The sequence below is a fragment of the Camellia sinensis genome, chromosome 3, assembly GCF_055761805.1.
Source record: "Camellia sinensis isolate YWXY chromosome 3, ASM5576180v1, whole genome shotgun sequence".
Lineage (NCBI taxonomy): Eukaryota > Viridiplantae > Streptophyta > Magnoliopsida > Ericales > Theaceae > Camellia > Camellia sinensis.
This window is the reverse complement of record NC_138963.1, coordinates 2,335,518-2,354,550: the sequence shown is the minus strand read 5'-3', so window position 1 is coordinate 2,354,550 and position 19,033 is coordinate 2,335,518. Positions and strand designations below refer to the sequence as shown.

Genomic DNA, 19,033 nt, shown 5'->3' with positions numbered 1-19,033 from the left:
CAAGTATAGACTAGATTGCCTAATTTGGAAATAAGCATTGCATATCCGTTTGTCTTGAAAAAAAACACTTTGAAATTTGCTACTCGCAAGTAAGCTAAAATACGAATTTCAACGAGTTTTTTCCAACTCAGACAATCCAACCTTCACCCACAGGCATTCAAACAGTTTATCACGTAAGCATCTAGCCACATGGTAAGCATGCTGTCATGATAGCATTCACACGCGTGCGATATGCTAAAGCATGAAAATACTTACATCGTACTCCGTGCCAAAACAAATAAACTAGTTAGCCAACATGCATGGTCCTAGTTCATGTCAAATTGACTAATGCAACCCATACAGGATGCAATTTAGAGTAGGCTCGACGAACCTAAACATGGCATGTGAAATGCAATCAATTGATGCACGTATTCAATTTGGAATTGAAGTACAAATGCAGTTAGCATGATGTACCAAGCCCGGTGCATAGAAGACAAATGTATGGATGCACGCATGCATAGCATAAGGTATGCTAATTTAAACATGCCCTAATCTACCTTCATAAGCAGGTAAATAAAAGGGAAGAAAGAAGTGGGGATTGGAAGACATGCGCACACACGCACCCACACTTATTACAAATTCGCCCTCGCCCGGAGGGACCGAAAGAATAATACAGTTCGAATAATGAATTAACTATCCTAGCTAATTAATTATTACAGACCAACTAAATTAATTGAGCAAATTAATTAATCTAATTAAGCAATAAACAGTCTCGGGATGAAGGCCCAATACAGTGCGCGCTCGGTTTTGCTCGGAAATCCGCCACCATGCACAAGATGCCTCTGTTTTCCCTGCTTTAATCCTCCGATGACTGCCAAAGCCTCAGGGTTCACTCTGTGGATGCTGGGAAACACCACCGGCTGAAGGAGAACACCACCGGCCATGCAGAATGGTCACCGGCCACAACTTTGGTTAATCGGCCGACATTGGTGGCCGATCGGACAAAAGTTCCTGCAGAAGCTGTTTTGACAGCAGCAGAGGGCAATACTTGGCATGGCAATGCATTTCAAGCAATGTATGCACCAATCCTATCCCTTATCATGTGTATGACTCAAAGGGACATGGTCCTTGGTTCTCTTACCATCAAGCGCGCATTTCCATGCGTGATGGCCCAAGGGACCAAGTGTGCACATTTTGATGTTAAATGCAATGCAAACCAACAAACCAAAGCCCAATTCCTATCACTAGATCAAGGAACAAGACATGCATGCTAGATGCAATGCAACCTAGGCATACAAGCTAAGGATGCGACATGGGAATGCAAGATGTACATGCAAGCATGCAAACAAACATGGAAGGTAAGCATGCAAGCAAGCAAAGGATGGACTTAAGCATGATTTAGGCAGCTCTAATTAGGGCCAAAACAGTGGCCACAAGTGCTATGAAATGAGGACTAAACACACATACACACATGCACATGTTAAAGGGCTAACACTCAAGCACAAAAAGTCAACTCTCAAGCACACTTAAAAGAGGCATAACATGGACTAATGGCATGCAAGGTAAGCATTGAAAATCATGTTACAAAAGGAGCTAAGCCAATTTAAACAAGATAAACAAGGCATGCAAACAAAGCCAAAAACCCAAGACAAGCCAAGAGGCTTAAACCGAGACTAAGTCCACCGAGCCTCACAAGGCTAAGAGGACTTAAAACAAGTCTAAGACAGGCCTAGACAACACCCAAGGGACACCTAGATGGCATCTAAGTGGCTCAAATTCAAAAGCATGCACAATGACCAAAACATGGAGCATGCAAGAGGGGCTTTCAAAGCTTCAAAGAGGCATCCAAGACAAGCATACAAGCATGTTAAAGGGACTGAAATAACATGGCAAATGGTCCCAACCCACTAAATTAAGGCAATGATGCATGCTATACATTCACACACTTAAGGCCAACACACCAAAAACGCAAAGGGCCTATACTAAGCATGCCAAAGTCGACCCAAACAACTATGGACAGACCTTAAACATGGCGAAATAAGCACAAAAGCTTCACAAAGCTAGGCGTAAAACATGCTAGAATAATGGTTTACAACCTAAGGCATGTTAAGGCAACAAAGTGGCATTACAAGGCATGTATGCTAAGCAAGCATGGTGTACCAAAACCAACTAAAAAAAGAGGCATGCTATGACATAATAAGCACAAAAATTAGCTAAGGCATGGTCAACAAGAGCCTAAGCTAGGTGCTCCCTCAAGAGGCCAAAAATGGTCCTTTTGAAGGACAACAAGGAGACGGGGTGGCCCTCTCCTTCTTGGGACCTCAAGGCACCATCCGCACCTCTGAAATCCCTCAAGATTTCAGTGGTGAGGAGGCCCAAACACCACGGTCTCAGAGCTCACACAAAATGGCACAAAATGGAGCCTTACAAGGCTTAAGAGGGGTCAAACAACCTCAAACCACAAAACACTCTAAACAAACTATTTAGAGGGCCAAAAAATAGAAATTTTTTATATTATACACTAAGCTCAAAAATAGTTCTAAGATAGGCAAAAATAGTATGCAAGAATGGTGTAAAAAGGGGGAAGATTGTTACCCTTGTTGACCTTCTTCACAAATGGTGGACCAGCCCCTTCCTTGAGCTCAAAACAGCTCCAAAGCTTCAAGAACAAACCTCTGGCCCTTCAAGAACCAAGAAACGGTGTAACACTATGTGTTTGTGTGCAATAGTAAGACACAAACACACTTATACACACACAAGAGAGAGATATAGAGATAGGATATGTATGAAACCCTAAACCTAAAACCAGAGCTCCCACACAACTTTTTTAACCCTTTTTTGTCTAACCCCAAAGCCAAGAGAGGAGGGCTCCTCTTATAGAAGCCAATCTTGTAAAGCTTACTCAAGAAGCTAACAAGGAAGCCATCCCTCCATACACGTGTATGGAGGGGAACAAAATGCAAGCCAGCTGTATTAAAATATCTGCAAAAGCAGATGAACAGTAGTCGACTGCTCAAAATGCAATTGACCAAAAAAAAGATAGCCGACCTGCCATCTATAGTGCCGGTCGGCCAAATATTTGGCCGGTGGCCACAAAACACAGCCGATGGCCTCAAGCCACGGCCGGTGATGGGTGGGGATGGTCTACAAGCCCTACCCTGCCTCTCAAAGGCAAAACACAAGTGTTTAGTGTAAAACCAGACACTAAACAGTCGAGTTTGGAGATCCTGAGGCAAGGCGCGTAGCCGAGACCTCCGGGAACTCCAAACGAACACAAACATGGATGATCACCAGGTGTTCAAACGGTGACGTCCAAGTCTTGAGGACGGTCAAAAATGGGGTGTCTACAGTACTCCAAGCCAAAACAGAAGCTAATTAGAAATCCATGCATGATCCTAATTATACAGAAATGCCTAATGCAACACATGCAAAACTGCAACTATAGCAGGCTCGGCTATTCTAGACATGGCATATGAAATGCTACAGCTAACATGTATTTAGCTTGAAATTGAAAATACAATGCAGTTAGTATGATGTGCCGAGCCCAGTGCATGCAAAACAGATGAATGAATGCAAACATTCTATCATACTGTATGCTAATTGAAACATGCCCTAATCTAACCATCATAAGCGGGTAAATAAAAGGGAGAAAGACGTAGGGTTGGAAGACATACATCGCACACACGCACACTTCTTACAGTTGTGCCCTCGCGCAGACGGTCCGAATAAATAATATACAGTCCCAAATGAATAATTACAGTCCAAATATGTACAAAAACCCTAATTAATTAACAAATTAAAATAGGAAAGCAATAAATTGGCATGCAAGCCAGGGACTGCCTCAAATCTGCTCCGGATGATGAATGATTCATGCTCGGATTGCCTTGTGCGGAGAATCCCTCGCGATGCCCCGGTTTGCCTCTGTTTGCAATTGTTCTTGGAATGCGTGTCAAGCTCCGGAAGGCTACCGATTTCTGATTTACTACAACATAGAGCAACAAAGGGGCATAGCAAAGTATTTTCACATATGTATGCATGACTACTCTTCAAGGAGTGTAGTCCTCAATCCTCGTGCCACCAATCACGTATATCGATGCATGATGGCCGAGGAGTCGAATTGCACGACTCAATATGAAATGAATGCACATATAAACACAACAAGACCTAAACTCCATCATGGATAATCTGGAGTGTCGGTGACCGGGAATTGAGACACGTTCCGTCACTCGAAGTACGAAACGTCCCTCGTTTCCCATGCTCGGGCTAACTCCTATCCCAAACACAGTGCAATATGCATGACATACATGAATGGAACTAATATACAACCTAGCATGCACAATGCTATGAAATGGCATACACGATGCATGAGGTAACACGGTATACACGATGCTCTAACATACAACCTAGCATACGCAATGCTATGAATCGAAATGTCATACACAATGCATAATGGACTTACACCAACATGAGTGGACCTCAGCCACACTCACATCAGTAGCCATGAGATAAAAATGAGACTCTCAAAATACGTGCACGCATGCACGCAAATCGAGGACCGAGCTTAAGGCAACAATTGCCACTCTAACAAGGCATGGCAAGGCACGAAATATGGCATACAAACATGCAAGTTTCAGCACTGAAATGTGATGCAAAATGATCCCGAAACATGGAAACATGGCACCCGATGCATGGAATGGCCCCGAAACGCAAAACTAGGCATACGCATTGGCCTATAGCTATATAAAACATGCATTATTTTATCATGAAGAATGAAGACAGATGCAAGACAGTCCCAAAACATGCATATTTCCAGTTTATAACAAGCCTCAAAAATGAACACAAATAAGGCTAACCTATCATGCAAAAGAGGCCCTAAAAGAGAGGTTAAACATAAAGGGACAGCAGCTGGCCCCAAATGGAAAAGAGCCCTTCAAAAAAGTTTAAGAGGGGCTCAAAACAAGGCACTTTACAGTTTACATCAAGCCACGAAAATAATCACAAATAAGGCCAAACTATCATGCAAGAAAAGGCCTAAAAGAGAGATAAAAGAGCAAGTGATAGCAGGAGGCCTCAAACAGAGGAGAGCCCTTCAACAATATTGAAGAGGGGCTCAAAAAAAGCTATTTTACAGTTTATGGAAAAGTCCAAAACAACTCAAAAATAGGCCTAAAATACTATGCAAAAATAAGGCCTAAAAGAGAGTTAAAGAAGCAAGTGATAGCTTCTGGCCTCGAACAGTGAGAAGCCCTTCTACAAAGTTGAAGAGGGGCTCAAAATAAGGCATTTTCCAGTTTGGCTTGGAGCCCAGAAATGCTTACAAACAGGGCTAACATATTATGCAAGAAAAGGGCCAAAAGAGAGATAAAAGGGAAAGGGATAGCAGATGGCCTCAATCTTAGAAGAACCCTTAATCAAACATGAATATTAGCTCAAAATAAGACTATTTCTAGTTTAGGCTGAAGCCCAAAAATGCTTACAAGTAAGGCTTACAAGTGAAGCAAGAAGAGACTAGTTTAGGGGAAAAGTTTGTTTACCCTTGAAGAACCAAACTTCAGCAGCCTTTGGACCAGGTTTGTGAGCTCTCAACCTCTGGAAATCATCTTCAAAAGGTTGGAATGGAGGATGGTGGTGTTATGCTATGGGTTGGTGTAGAAATGGTGTAGGAGCAAGGTGGTTTTGAGGCTTGGAGTAGAGAGAGAGGGAGATTTGATGCAAAGTTCTTAAGCAAAGATTTGTAACCCCTCAAAATGTAGCTGAGGGGCTGGTTATATAGACCAAAGAATGGAGGAAAATGGGGGGAAAATGAATTCAAATTTCCCCCCCCCAAAAGGGTCCCCCTCGGATACAGGATCTAGGGGAAAAAAGAGGTCACAGCTGGAAGGAACAAGGTGTGGGGTTCATGGCCGGCCAGGTTTTGGGGGTTTAGGTGGTCGGCCGACCACCTCCCATGGCCGGCTGACCAAGGGTCAAAGGGGTCAAGCAAAATTACTGGTTGGCCACCTCAAAAAGGTGGCCTTCCATGTGTGGACAGCACAACTAAGTGGTTGAAACTCAGTAAAAGTGAACCAAGAGAGAGAAAAGACCATTTTTTAGAGGGGGTCAAAAGGGTCAGGAACAATTACTGGTCGGCCACCAAGTATTGGTGGCCTCCCAGGTGTGTACAACCCAAATATGGGGTTTAGCGTTCAAGAAAGTGGTCCCGAGGTGGTCAACATTGGCTTTTAAGTGAGGAAAACGGGCGTCGGAGAGCGATGAACAAGTAAAGCTGGCTTTTCAGAACAATGGCTGGCCTCCCACCCTCCTACAAGCTTCCTAACTATGAAAAAAAGGTCTCCACCAAAAATGAACCAAAATGGATGCAAAACGGAGATTCGGGGACCGAAACGCGCGGCCTGGGGCCCCGAAAATGGGCTGTTAAGCACCAGAGGTGGCGTTCGACCACGAAGTTAATCTCTCGGACCCCAGTGTTCCTCAAAAGGGAGGAAATAAGGTGTATACCAAAAACCGGAGCAAACGGAGATGGTTAGGCGGTCCCGAACCGAGGAACACGGCCGTCGGCTCCGAAAAACTAGAAACCGGGCTCCAAACGGGAAAAATGGCCTACGACCACGAAACGTAGCCTACGGCCACTGAGAGATGATCTACGAGACCTCTCCCTCCCTTCGGGAAGAGAAAACAGAGAAAACAGAGCCTGGTTCGCAAACTGAGGCAAGGCACGAAATAGTCCGGAAGTCCGGAGGCAAGGCTCGCAGCCGAGACTCTGAAACTTCTAAATGAGCACAATATGCAATATCACCGAGCGCTCAACTGGTGACATCTGAGTCTTAAGGTCGGTCAAAATAGGGTGTCTACAGTTGCCCCTCTTTGACAGAACTCGAATGTCATGAGTGACGGGAGTGAATGTCAAAGCCCAGAGACGACCCATTTTTGACAAGGCCGAAGACTTAGACAAACAGGCGTGATAAACAGAGATGTGCCCGCAGGCAGGGGCAAAATGCAACCGACAATGCAAGAAGCCGAAGGTATCTCAATAATCATGCAAATGCAGCAAGCTGTAATGAAGCACGTATTCACAATAGATGCAACAGTTTTAAGCAAGAATGCAAAGCGACAATTACATTTTATGCAGTTAAGAATGCGGAGAATTATTCAATTCTTGCCATGTCTCACACGGAGAAGATACAATACCCGCGCGGTTCATCTGGTCGCACCAAACTCAAATGAACCGTACATACAATATCGTGTCTACAAAAGAAAGAAACTCGACAAGCACAACATAATTAGCAACACATGTTCAAAGCGATATTGAATGCAGACAATCGCGGCGTCAATGGAAAAATGCATCGCAATGCGAGGAGTAACGCGCGTGACAATGCGGGTTAAGCACGAGGATTTGACAATACCTGTGAAATGTGCACAATAGTATGAGTGGTGTGTATGAGAGTGCAAGTGACGTGCATAACAACGCAGAATGAATGTGAACTCGAATGCGAATTTGTCGTAAAACGACGATCAAAGAAATGTGGGTTTTCGATGAGGGTGACTCAATTGCGACCTCCGGTTTACCTCCCGGAGGGGTCGCAATATGTTCAAAAAGGATACATCTCACTTTTGACGAGCAATGATGACAGACGCACTGAAAGTTGGAGTTGGCGTTCTGGCGGCGCGATTTTGCGACGGAAGGTGCACTTTTCTTGTACTTTTTCAGGTCCCGGGGACTCCAATCCTTCCCAAAATTTGCAGAGAGCTTGGTGGGCACTTGGGGAACACCACCGACCAGGTCTTGTCCCAGGGAGAGGCCACCGACCAGCTTTTTGCAAAGGGGGTGGTCGGCCTGCCACAAAAGGTGGTCGACTGACCACTTAGCCCAAATCCGGGACAGTTTAGTCTTTTTGCTCCCATTTCTTTAAATACACTCGGCCAAACACTTTTTTTCTCACAACTCCAAGTCCGAAATCAGTCCCTCTCCCTTCCTAGAGCATTCTCCCTCTCAGATCTACGCTCTATACGCGTTTTCCAACGCTCCAAGCAAGTTGTTTTCGCGAAATCTTTCAGTTTTCATCACTTTGGACCGATTAAATTTTGATTTCGGTCCTTCTTTTCTCATTTTCACCACTTGAGGTAAGTTTGTCTCAACATTTGGAAGATTTTCTCGGGGGTTGACTTTTGTTGACTTTTTCCTTTCCCGAGAGTTGACTTTTGTTGACTTTTTCCAATTTTGGTTCATTTTGCTCATTTTTGCTCCTTTTCGCAGATTCTCTGAAATGGCTAGTCATTTCCCTCACGGTAGAGGTCCTCCGGGCGCTGGGGGTGATCCCAATATTATGGCTCTGCCTCTGAGGGTTCGACCCTTCATACCTGAGAGGTACGACCCTCCGACACATGTGCTCCCGCGGGCTATTTTTTATCACTTCACTGATTTCGATGATCAAGCGCCTGGGGATCTGCTTCTGCGAGAGCCAGAGTCTCACCTCTCTCACGAGGCACGAGAGGTATTTATTTCGCCTTCTTTTACATTTCTGCAACGTATTCCGCATTTTTGTATGTTTCATGCCTCTTGCTATGCATATCTGCTCCTTTTAGCACGTAGCTTGTTCTGACGCTTAGCCCATGATAGAGTATTCTGTTTGCGTTTTGCACGCTTGAATTTCTGATCACGTAGCCTATGACCTGATGGTGAACACACAGCACACATATATGTTGATAGTTGAACACACAGCCCAAACTCTGAATTTCTGAACACGCAGCCCATTGTTGATGTGAACACACAGCCCACTGATTTGTTGAGAGTAGAACACACAGCCCCAACTCTGAATTTCTGAACACGCAGCCCATTATTGAGGTGAACACACAGCACACACTTGTTGAGAGTAGAACACACAGCCCAAACTCTAAATTTCTGAACACGCAGCCCATTGTTGAGGTGAACACACAGCCCAAACTCTGAATTTCTGAACACGCAGCCTAAACTCTGAATTTCTGAACACGCAGCCCATTGTTGAGGTGAACACACAGCCCAAACTCTGAATTTCTGAACACGCCGCCCATTGTTGAGGTGAACACACAGCCCAAACTCTGAATTTCTGAACACTCGGCTCGAACTTTGAGGTGAACACACAGCCCACTGGTTGACAGTCGAGCACGCAGTCTGAACACTTGAATTTTTGATTTTGCATATAGCTTATACATTTCATTTGCACGCAGCTTGTATATCTCATTTGCACGCAGCTTGTTTATTTCATTCTGAAACTAAATATATGTATTCCCTGTGAATGCAGGTGTCCTCCCGTGTCACACGGGGATACGGCTCCATTGTTGCAAGAGAGTGGTACGCGGAGCTCCCAGAGGTCGTCCGCGATTGGGTTGATCTAGCAGGATTCGGGTCCTTTTGTGCCGGGATATCTCGTCATCCAGCTAGTAGGACGTTGATGGGCGCCCTGGTGGAGAGGTGGTGAGACATAACCAACTCCTTTCATTTCTCATCCGCGGGGGATATGACCATGACCCCGTTCGACTTTGCCGTATTGACCGGCCTTGACGTGGGAGGCTGGGCGATCCCATATGACGAGGACATGGGCCAGTGGGAGGCTACTTGGATCTTCTTACTGGAGCTCATCCACCGGTCGATCGATCCTTGGGCCGAGTCCGGTACACTTGGTTTTCTTCCCATTTTAGGCATACTGAGCCCGAGACTCTGGAGGAGATTACACAGTACGCCCGCGGGTTTCTGATGTTCCTCTTCGGGACCACTCTATTCTCCGACAGGGGGAACACCAATGGGCTATATCTGCTGGGTGCCCTGGCGGACCTCACACAGGTTAGTCGGTATGATTGGGGTGGCGCCAGCTTGGCTACCCTTTATTGCTATATGAGCGCGACCTCCCGCGGACGGGGGAACACAGTCGGCGGCTACTGGAGAGCCTGGGAGGTACCTTCTGCCCTCTTGATTTACATTTCTGCTTTTCAATGTATGTATATTGTACACACGACACACTTTATACTCTGTCCTGACATCCTGCACTCAGCATTCTGTATTCTGATGGCTTCTGCCCCGTTTTCGGCAGTTATGGGTTTTCACATATTTTCCCATACTAGCGCCAGAGCTGGAGGTGGAGGCGCCCCTTGTGACCCCTTACTCACTTGTTTTCGAGGGCCAGTACCGGCCGCAGCCTCGGGAGACCCTTCTCTACCTACGACAGTACTTAGACACGGTGCGGCCGTCAGAGGTAATCCAAAACTCCCAATTCCCAATGTTTTCATCTTTGGTTTATTCCGTGCATCTGTGATTTCTAATCAGCCTATGCATTGGTTACCCGCAGATTACTTGGCAGCCCTGGTTGCCTTTGGGTGGGGACCTTCGATTTCAGTTTGCCGGAGGGTGGGGCTCTTCCCGGTATAGGATCTTATTCGAGGGGCCAGTGGGTAGGGCCTGGTTCCTGGGGGAACGCTTCCTTCGTCAGTCTATGGGCTTTCCTGAGCCGAGTGTTCCCTCAGCACCTCCAGACGGTATGCGGCTTGCTGATAGGTTACTCCCCAGGGTGTCATTGACGCTAGGCTGGGCACTGATGCACTGCTATATATAGAGGACGAGGAGTACGCGACCAACCATCACACCTATTTGATGCCTCCGTTGACAGGTGTCCCTACTCCCTCGAGGAGGTCCACCGATACGCCGTCTTTGAGTCGAGCCCGGGCTGCAGGTGCCCCTTCTACTAGCAGGGCCGGTACATCGAGAGGTGGGGCTGGACTGGTCCCCCCCATTCCTCCGACTTATCATCATGCCGGATGGCCAGACATGGCGACCGAGTTGACAGGATGGCGATACGGGACCTCCTACACGATTCCGATAGAGCCTCCCATGCCTGATCATCGATATGTCATTGATCCTGACTCACCGCCGGTATGCCCCACTGTTTTTCATCTATCATTCAAACACTTAGACATTTCTTTATTCACTGATGATTATGAGCTTGTATCTGCAGCCACCCAGAGAGTACATGGAGGGGGTGATCGGATTGGTGGCCTCACTTGAGGGCATGGTCTTGCGGAGAGAGGCGCAGCTGTCCGTCATGGGTTTCCAGGTACTCTTTAGTTTTCCCACATTTATCGTACTTCTGACGACATGTTGACCTTGAACATTTTACTGCTTTGATTGATTGTATGTGTAGAGCACATCAGACACATCACATTCATATATTGTATCTGCATGCACCCTCACTTCATGTAGTTTGCTTGTATCTGTATCTGATACACACATTTTGAGCTGATGTATTCAAATTGCACTTTTTATTTTCAGATGCCTCCAGTATATCCGCCACAGACCGGGCCATCTCGACCTTCTCGGGGAGCCGGGCCATCTCGGCCTTCTCGCGGGGCTGGGAGAGGGGAGTCGTCCCGCAGACGCAGGGCACACATCGTAGAGGAGGAGCCTGATGAGGACGAGGATGAGGAGGAGGCTACAGATCGCCAGTCAGAGACCTCTACTGACAGAGAGGAGGGCTCCGACCCTGGTTCCAGCAGTGGAGAGGAGGCTGAGGAGGATCCTGAGGATGACAGCTCCGACTCAGATGGTGCTGGTGGTGCAGAGCCTGTTCCGCAGAAGAGGACGAAGAGGGCCTCTTATTCTTGCTCTTGAGAGCATTAGTGCAGCTGTTTCCTGCTTTATTTATCTTTTTTACTAGTAGTTGTAGCACATTGTACATTATTAGGTAGTTTTATTTTGTGTAAAACTTGTACCTTTGCTATAAAATGTTGTAACAAAAGAAACATGATGGAATGAAACAGCTTTTTTTAAAAGGTGTTGTATTTTATGTTCTCAGCATCGCATCGCATCGCATCATTTTGTAAGTAAAGAGATTGAACGGTAAATGTGCATTGTGTATGTGCCAAGTCAGGTAGCGAACCGACATGACAAACTAAACAACCTAATCTTACTGAGGAACAACAACAAAAACCTCAGCAAGTTTACAACTCGATAAGCAAAACACAACAAAATTGATAAACAAAGAGTAATAACTCAAATGCACAAGACTCGGCGACTCGATTAAACAAGACTCGGTAAACAAAACAGCTCGACCAACAAAACAACAACTTGATAAGCAAAACAACAACTCGATAAGCAAAACAACAACTCTATAAACAAAGTGTATTTCGGACGATCTGGGCGACAGGATGCATCCAAAACTGAGGAAAACTCGCGCTTTCAATACTCCCGGTACATGGAAACACTAGAGACTTTCTTTCAAAAGGGTAGAACAGGACCAAATACACAAATTGTAGCATGGCCGGCCACTTTTGGGAGCTGGCTGTCCAGCTTTTGCATTTGAGAGGGGGAGAGGTGGCCGGCCTACCAGAAAAGGTGGCCGGCCGGCCATTTTGCTCAGGCACCACCAGTTTTTCGACACGTGTCCCTCCGAACAGTGCTTTATCCCCTTTAAAAGCCCCAGCTCCGTGGCTCATTCATTTCATCTCAATTTTGCACCAAAATGGAAGTGTTTCTCGTCGAAAGTCTCACAGCTTGGATTGCTTCTCTAGACGGTTCAGAAAAGTTGAACTTCCGGGGTTTTGGCTTGAATGCACTATTCATGCTGAGCCGTACTCCGCTACAGCTTCCCTTTCTTCATGCCGCGGCAAGGTTTTGGAACCCGGTAACTCATGTCTTTAGCTTCGGCGAGCAAGAGGTATGTCCGACTTTCGAAGATTTTCAAGCTTTGATGGAATCCGAAAGTTGCGAAGAGATCTTGCCTCAGTTTCGCTTTGGTCACGCCCAAGCTTTGGCACGGATGTGTGGACTCACCACGCATGACGCTTGGTCTCTGACCTGTAATGGGGAACTGGACATCCTCGGATTGATTTATCGCTTTTCTGACGCCGGTGACCGTGGCGACCATCATTGGCAAGGTTTCCGACAACATGCCCATTGCTTGTGTATGCTATCTCACTTTCTGCTTGTGTCGGGCTTTGGTGGGTCTAGCATTCGCCTGATTGAAGTTGCTCAAGGCTTGAAGGATGGAAAGAGTTGTATTGCGATGACACTGGCTGAGACGCTGATGGGTTTGGATGCTTTCCATCGCCGAGACACGATCAGATTTGCGAGGAGTCCACTACTACTGCAGGTAATGTTTCCCACCCAATCTCACATATGTAATGCTCACATCACTCGGCCCTCAGGCTCGGTTTTTCTCATAGAACCCTTGTCTTACTTTTCTCTCATCGTACATCTCTCTATTCTTTATTCTCTCATTTTTCATCTCTCCCCAGGTATGGTTGATGGATAAATTGCAGGTTGTGGACTCTTGCCCAGCCTACTCAGCTCGCGGCTACTTCTTTCGACAATCCCTAGTTGATGCCCTTGATGAAGGATGGTGGTTCAACTGGATGTGCAATTTGTCTGCAGATCGCATCGCCTGGCGCTGCCCTTGGCTCAATCTCCCGGCAATGAGCTATAGTATGTTCCGGCAGACTGGGATCCAGTTGGTTGGTCTGACTCACTGTGTATTCTACTTTCCGTTCCGGTTCCAATGCCAATTTGGTCATGATCAGACTTGCCCGCCAGAGGAGATAGAGTATCCGGCTGCCTTCCCAGTTCGAGATGCACAGCTTGCCCGATATGCCACAGCATGGAGGGCAAGAGAACTCCTGGCCCCCGCTCCCACTTTCAGTTATACTTTGTCTCACGAGTGCTTGGACTGGCTCAATGAAGAGGCACAAATTGGGCCCAGCTCAGTATCAGAAGCTCCGACCAGCTATGGGAGGGGGCCCAGGGACACATGACTTGATTATGCCCCGAATTTATTGCTTTATTAGTACTTTCAAGTTTTCTTTATGAATGTAATAAAAAGCAACTTCGATTGTATGTAAGAGCAGGAGAACTCTGTTTTGAAAATCAATGAAATTAAAGGTTGTGGTACTAAAAATTTTCCGCTTTGGCCCAAAAATGGTCTTAGTTGTAGAAAGATTAATTTGAACAAAGTCAACTTTTATTAAAACTTTTCAAAGCCGTTTTTGATATGGATCAGAACTGGACACGCCTGAGATCTGTCACTGAGATGCACAACCCCGGATCCCTGCAACTGGAAAGTTGCCCCTAGTCTGAAGAGTACTGCGACATTGCATGGCAACGGAAAGTTGCCCCTAGTCTGAATAGCACTGCACTGGAGATTCAAACGGAAGCTGATAGACAAAGATGACTGAGATGATCAAATGGACAAAGTTGATCGGAAAAAAGTTTATGGCTGAACTTCAGGGTGAAGTTGCCTACGTATCCCGAAGATGGAAATCAAGCCTTACGTAGTTCAGGCTTAGGTTCACTCGAGTATTTTAACTCTCCTTTTACGCTCTAACTTTTACCAAGGCCGCCCTTTGCGAGTTTTCAACCTTACGAGCTCAGTTTTTATGTTTTCCAATTTTTCAATGCTCTAACTTTTGCCTAGGTCGCCCTTTCGGGTTTTCGGCCTAGCGAGCCTCTCAGGGGTAATATTTCTTTAACTTGTCTATGTTGATCGGTTGGGAGAACTCTAGGCCATCTAGATCCATCAGAACCACAACTCCACCTGACCAGATAGCTTTAATGATGTAGAGACCAGTCCAATTGGGTCTGAACTTGCCCCTTGGGTCGTGGATGGGTGCTCGGTTATCCTTGAGCACTGTAGACACCCCATTTTTGACCGTCCTCAAGACTTGGACGTCACCGTTTGAACACTCGGTGATCATCCATGTTTGTGTTCGTTTGGAGTTCCCGGAGGTCTCGGCTACGCGCCTTGCCTCAGGATCTCCGAACTCGACTGTTTAGTGTCTGGTTTTGCACCAAACACTTGTGTTTTGCCTTGGAGGGGCAGGGAGTGCCTTGTGAGGCATCCCCACACACCACCAGCCATGGCCAGAGGCCACCAGCTGGTGTTTTGCTGCCATCGGCATTCTTTGTTGCCGGCCGGCACTCACTTTTGCCAAAATGGTATCTTTGGCCGGCCGACTACTGTGCATCTGCTTTTGTAGATATTTTATCACAGCTGTCTTGCATTTGGCTCCCCTCCATACACGTGTATGGAGGGATCTCCCTCTTTAGAAGCTCGTCTTGTAAGCTTTACAAGACAAGAAGCTCTATAAGAGGAGCCCTTCTCTCCCTTGCTTAGGGTTAGACATTTTAGAGAGTTTAGACAGCCATATTAGGGTTTTGAGTTCTAGGGTTAGGATCTATACACATTCTATCTCTATACCTCTCTCTTTTTACCATTGTGTGTGTTTAATTGTGTTTTAGTCCATACTATTGCACACAAACACCTAGTGTTTCACCTTCCTTTGGCTACTGAGGTTCTAAGGGGCTGGTTTTGGTATTTTGGAGCTGGATTCAAGCCAAGGAGGGCTGTTGGAGCATCATTTGTGAAGGTGATCTACAAGGGTGAGAAACTTCCCTTTTATTCCCCATTTTTGCACCGCTTTTCTACCTATCTTAGAGCTGTTTTCGTGCTTATTGTATAAGACAAAAAAGTTCTATTTTTTAGCCCTCTTGATTGTTTATTAAGAGTGTTTTGTGGTTTGGGTTTGTTTGACCCCTCCTAAGCCTTGTAAGGCTCCTTTTTGTGCTATTTTTGTGCAAGTTTCGAGACTTTGGTGTTTGGGCCTCTTCACCACTGAAATCTTGAGGGATTTCAGTGGCGAAGATGGTGCCTTGAAGTCTCTAAAAGGGGAGGGCCACCCCCTCTCCTTGTTGTCCTTGAAAGGGACCCTTTTTGGCCTCTTGAGGGAGCATCATGTTAAAGTGTGTATTGATCATATCTTGGCTGTTTTCCATGCTTATTATGCCATGATATAACCTTGTTGTGTGTTGGTTTTGGTACACCATGCATGCTTAGCATACCTACCTTGTAATGCCATGTTTAGGCCCTAACATGCCTTATGTTGTAAACCCTTATTCTAGCATGTTTTAGGCTTGGTCTTGTGAAGCTTTTGTGCATATTTTGCCATGTTTAAGGTCAGTCCTAGGTTGTTTGGGCCGGATTTGGCATGCTTAGTATAGCCCCTTTGCATTCCGGCTTGTTGGCCTTTAGTGTGTGAATGTATAGCATGACATTTTTGCATTGCTTTAGTGATTTGGAACTATCCACCATGTCATTTCAGTCCCCTTTGCATGCCTATATGCTTACCTTGGATGTCTCTTTAATGCTTTGAAAGCTTGTGTAGCATGCTCCATGTTTTGGCGTTTGTGCATGCCTTTGAATTTGAGCCACTTAGATGCCATCTAAGAGTCCCCTTTGCATGGTCTAGGTTTGCCTTGAATCTATTTTAAGTCCTCTTAGCCTCGTGAGGCTTGGTTGGCTTAGCCATGGTTCAAGTCCCTTTGACTTGCTTCAAGTACTTGCGCCATTCATTGCATGCCTGGTCTATTTTGTTTGCTTGGTTTGGCACCATCTTAACATGAGTTCCAATGCTTACCTTGCATGCCATATGTCCATGATTGCCTCATTCAAATGTGCTTGAGAGTTGCCTCATTTGTGCCTAAGTGTGGGCCCTTTAACATGTGCATGTGTGTATGTGTATTTAGTCCTTTATTTTGGTCACTTTGACCACTGTTTTGGGCCTTATTAGGGCTTCCCAAATCATGTTTAAGTCCATTATTTGTTTGCTTGCGTGCTTACCTTGTATGTTTGTTTGCATGCTTGCATGTGCACCTCGCATTCCCATGTTGCATCCTTAGCTTGCATGCCTAGGTTGCATTGCATCTAGCATGCATGTCTTGTTCCTTGATCTAGTGATAGGAATTGGGCTTTGGTTTGTTGCATTGCATTGCATTTGACATCAAATGTGCACACTTGGTCCCTTGAGCCATCACGCATGGAAATGCGCGATTGATGGTCCGAGAACCGAGGAGCATGTTCCTTTGAGTCATTACCATGATAAGGGACATGATTGGTGCATACATTGCTTGAATTGTATTGCCAAGCTCTGCCTTGCCCTCTGTTGCTGTCAATTGCAGATTCTGTAGAAACTTTCTGCCGACCGGCAGTGCCAAGTGCCGACCGGCAATCCTCCCTCGGCCGATGGCTTCACCAATGGCTGGTGATCACATGCCACTGCCGGTGGGCATTCTACTCAGCCGATGGCATTCCCCAGCATCCAGAAAAGCAATCCAGAAGTTTTGGCAGCCTCCAGAGAAGTAAAGAAAGGAAAACAGAGGCAGCCTATGCATGGTAGTACACTTCCGAGTAGGACCGAGCATGCATTGCATCGAGCTCTCCTCCCGAGGCGATTTATCTGTTTTCCCTAGATTAGTTAATTTGCTTAGCTAATTAGATGGTCTGTAATATTTAATTAGCTTGTAGGTTAATTATTTGTAATATTTATTCAGTCCCTCCGAGTGAGGGCAAATCTGTAATAAGTGTGGGTGCGTGTGCGTGCATGTCTTCCAATCCCCACTTCTTTCTTCCCTTTTACTTACCTGCTTTGATGGTTAGTAATAGGTCATGTTTAAAATTAGCATACCTTATGCTATGCATGCATGCATCCATACATTTGTCTTGCATGCACCGGGCTCGGTACATCATTCTAACTGCATTTGTACTCCAATTCCAAATTGAATACGTGCATCAATTGATTGCATTTCACATGCCATGTTTAGGTTAGTCGAGCCCATTCTAAGTACATCTTGTATGTGTTGCATTAGTCAATTTAACATAAACTAGGACCATGCATGTTTGCTAACTAGTTTATTGTTTTGGCACGAAGTACTATGTAAGTATTTTCCTGCTTTAGCATCTCGCATAAGTGTGAATGCTATCATGACAGCATGCTTACCATGTGGCTAGATGCTTATGTGATAAACTGCTTAGATGCCTGTGGGTGAAGGTTGGGTTGTTGAGTTGGAAAAATTCGTTGAGATCCGTGTTTTAGCCTACTCGTGAGTAGCAAATTCCAAAATGCTTTTTAAAACAAACGGATATGCAATGTTTATTTCTGAATTAGGCAATCTAGTCTATAATTGTTTGCTGTGCGCATAACATAGTAATTCTAGGCTAATAACCGGAATAAGAACACATAACATTTTCAAAAACGGATATCACGGTTAGTAGAGGCCGATCTTCGGATCGGGCGAGAGGGGGTGCTCATAGCTGACCTTCCCCAATCGTACCCAAGCTCCCGAGCCGAGGCAACTTTGGCAATGACGGACACGTGGCCTTTGGCACCGAGTCAGGGTTTCCTAAATTTCCCTATTAAAAAATATTTAGGTGACGACTCTGTATCTGGCAAAGCAGTCCATGTTTGGCACTCCTTTCAAAAATCTGTTTTTCTCAAAACGATTTGCCAGATTTGGACTCTTTGGTTCAGATTAGGAACCGTGACAATTCGAGAGTCCGAACTGCAGTAAGCCCAAATGAACAGAACGGGACTCATCCTCCCGGGGCGTTCGGGGACGTCTACAGTTTCTGGCGACTCTGCTGGGGATTAGAGAGCTTGACTCGAACTCGTGATATCCTGTTTTGATCTCATTTGTGTGTCTCTTTGCATTGCATGTGCATTGGTGCGCCTAGGAACACAGTGTTTGCCATCTGCCATTCCTGAACGGTTTGCCGGAGGCTTGTCTTGTCAAGGCATGACCATAAGGCTGACCGGTTATGGGCTCTGACAGTATGGGAACACAAACCTCGGTTTTTTCGAGGCACCCTTTTTGACCATTCGACCTAGTGCATATTCGGATCCGTAGTGACCATTCCAAGTTAGGACAGGTTGCTTACCCGATTATAGGTTGTTTGAAAACTACTGCGTGCATAGTGGAACCCCAGCTCCTGACAAAATAGGACAGGGAAACCCTACCCCAACATAGGGGTGTTTTGGCTCTCTTTACTTGCTATGTGCTTTTAGAGTGTATCTCTACAGGGAAAGTACATATCAGTTTGCAAGTTTGAGTATCGGGCCCGAGGGCACCAGTATCAGTGTTGTTGAGAATCAGTCATCTGTGGGTATCAGGTTCAGTTTTTTGGGGACAGTGATTTCTGGGGAACAGTGATCAGCAGTAGAGTACAGTTGTTCAGCTACACCCGTGTTTGATCTGTTTGGGCTG

At 45.8% G+C, this 19,033-nt stretch overlaps 1 protein-coding gene across 1 annotated transcript; it reads left to right on the top strand.

Annotated features, from left to right (window-relative positions):
- Positions 1–10,955: 10,955 nt before the first annotated feature.
- Positions 10,956–11,682, top strand: LOC145820891 (uncharacterized). The gene is made up of 2 exons (XM_082917577.1): positions 10,956–11,060; positions 11,276–11,682. Exons 1-2 carry the CDS (start codon positions 10,977–10,979, stop codon positions 11,612–11,614), a joined length of 423 nt encoding a protein of 140 aa, XP_082773703.1. The 5' UTR covers positions 10,956–10,976; the 3' UTR covers positions 11,615–11,682.
- Positions 11,683–19,033: the final 7,351 nt, after the last annotated feature.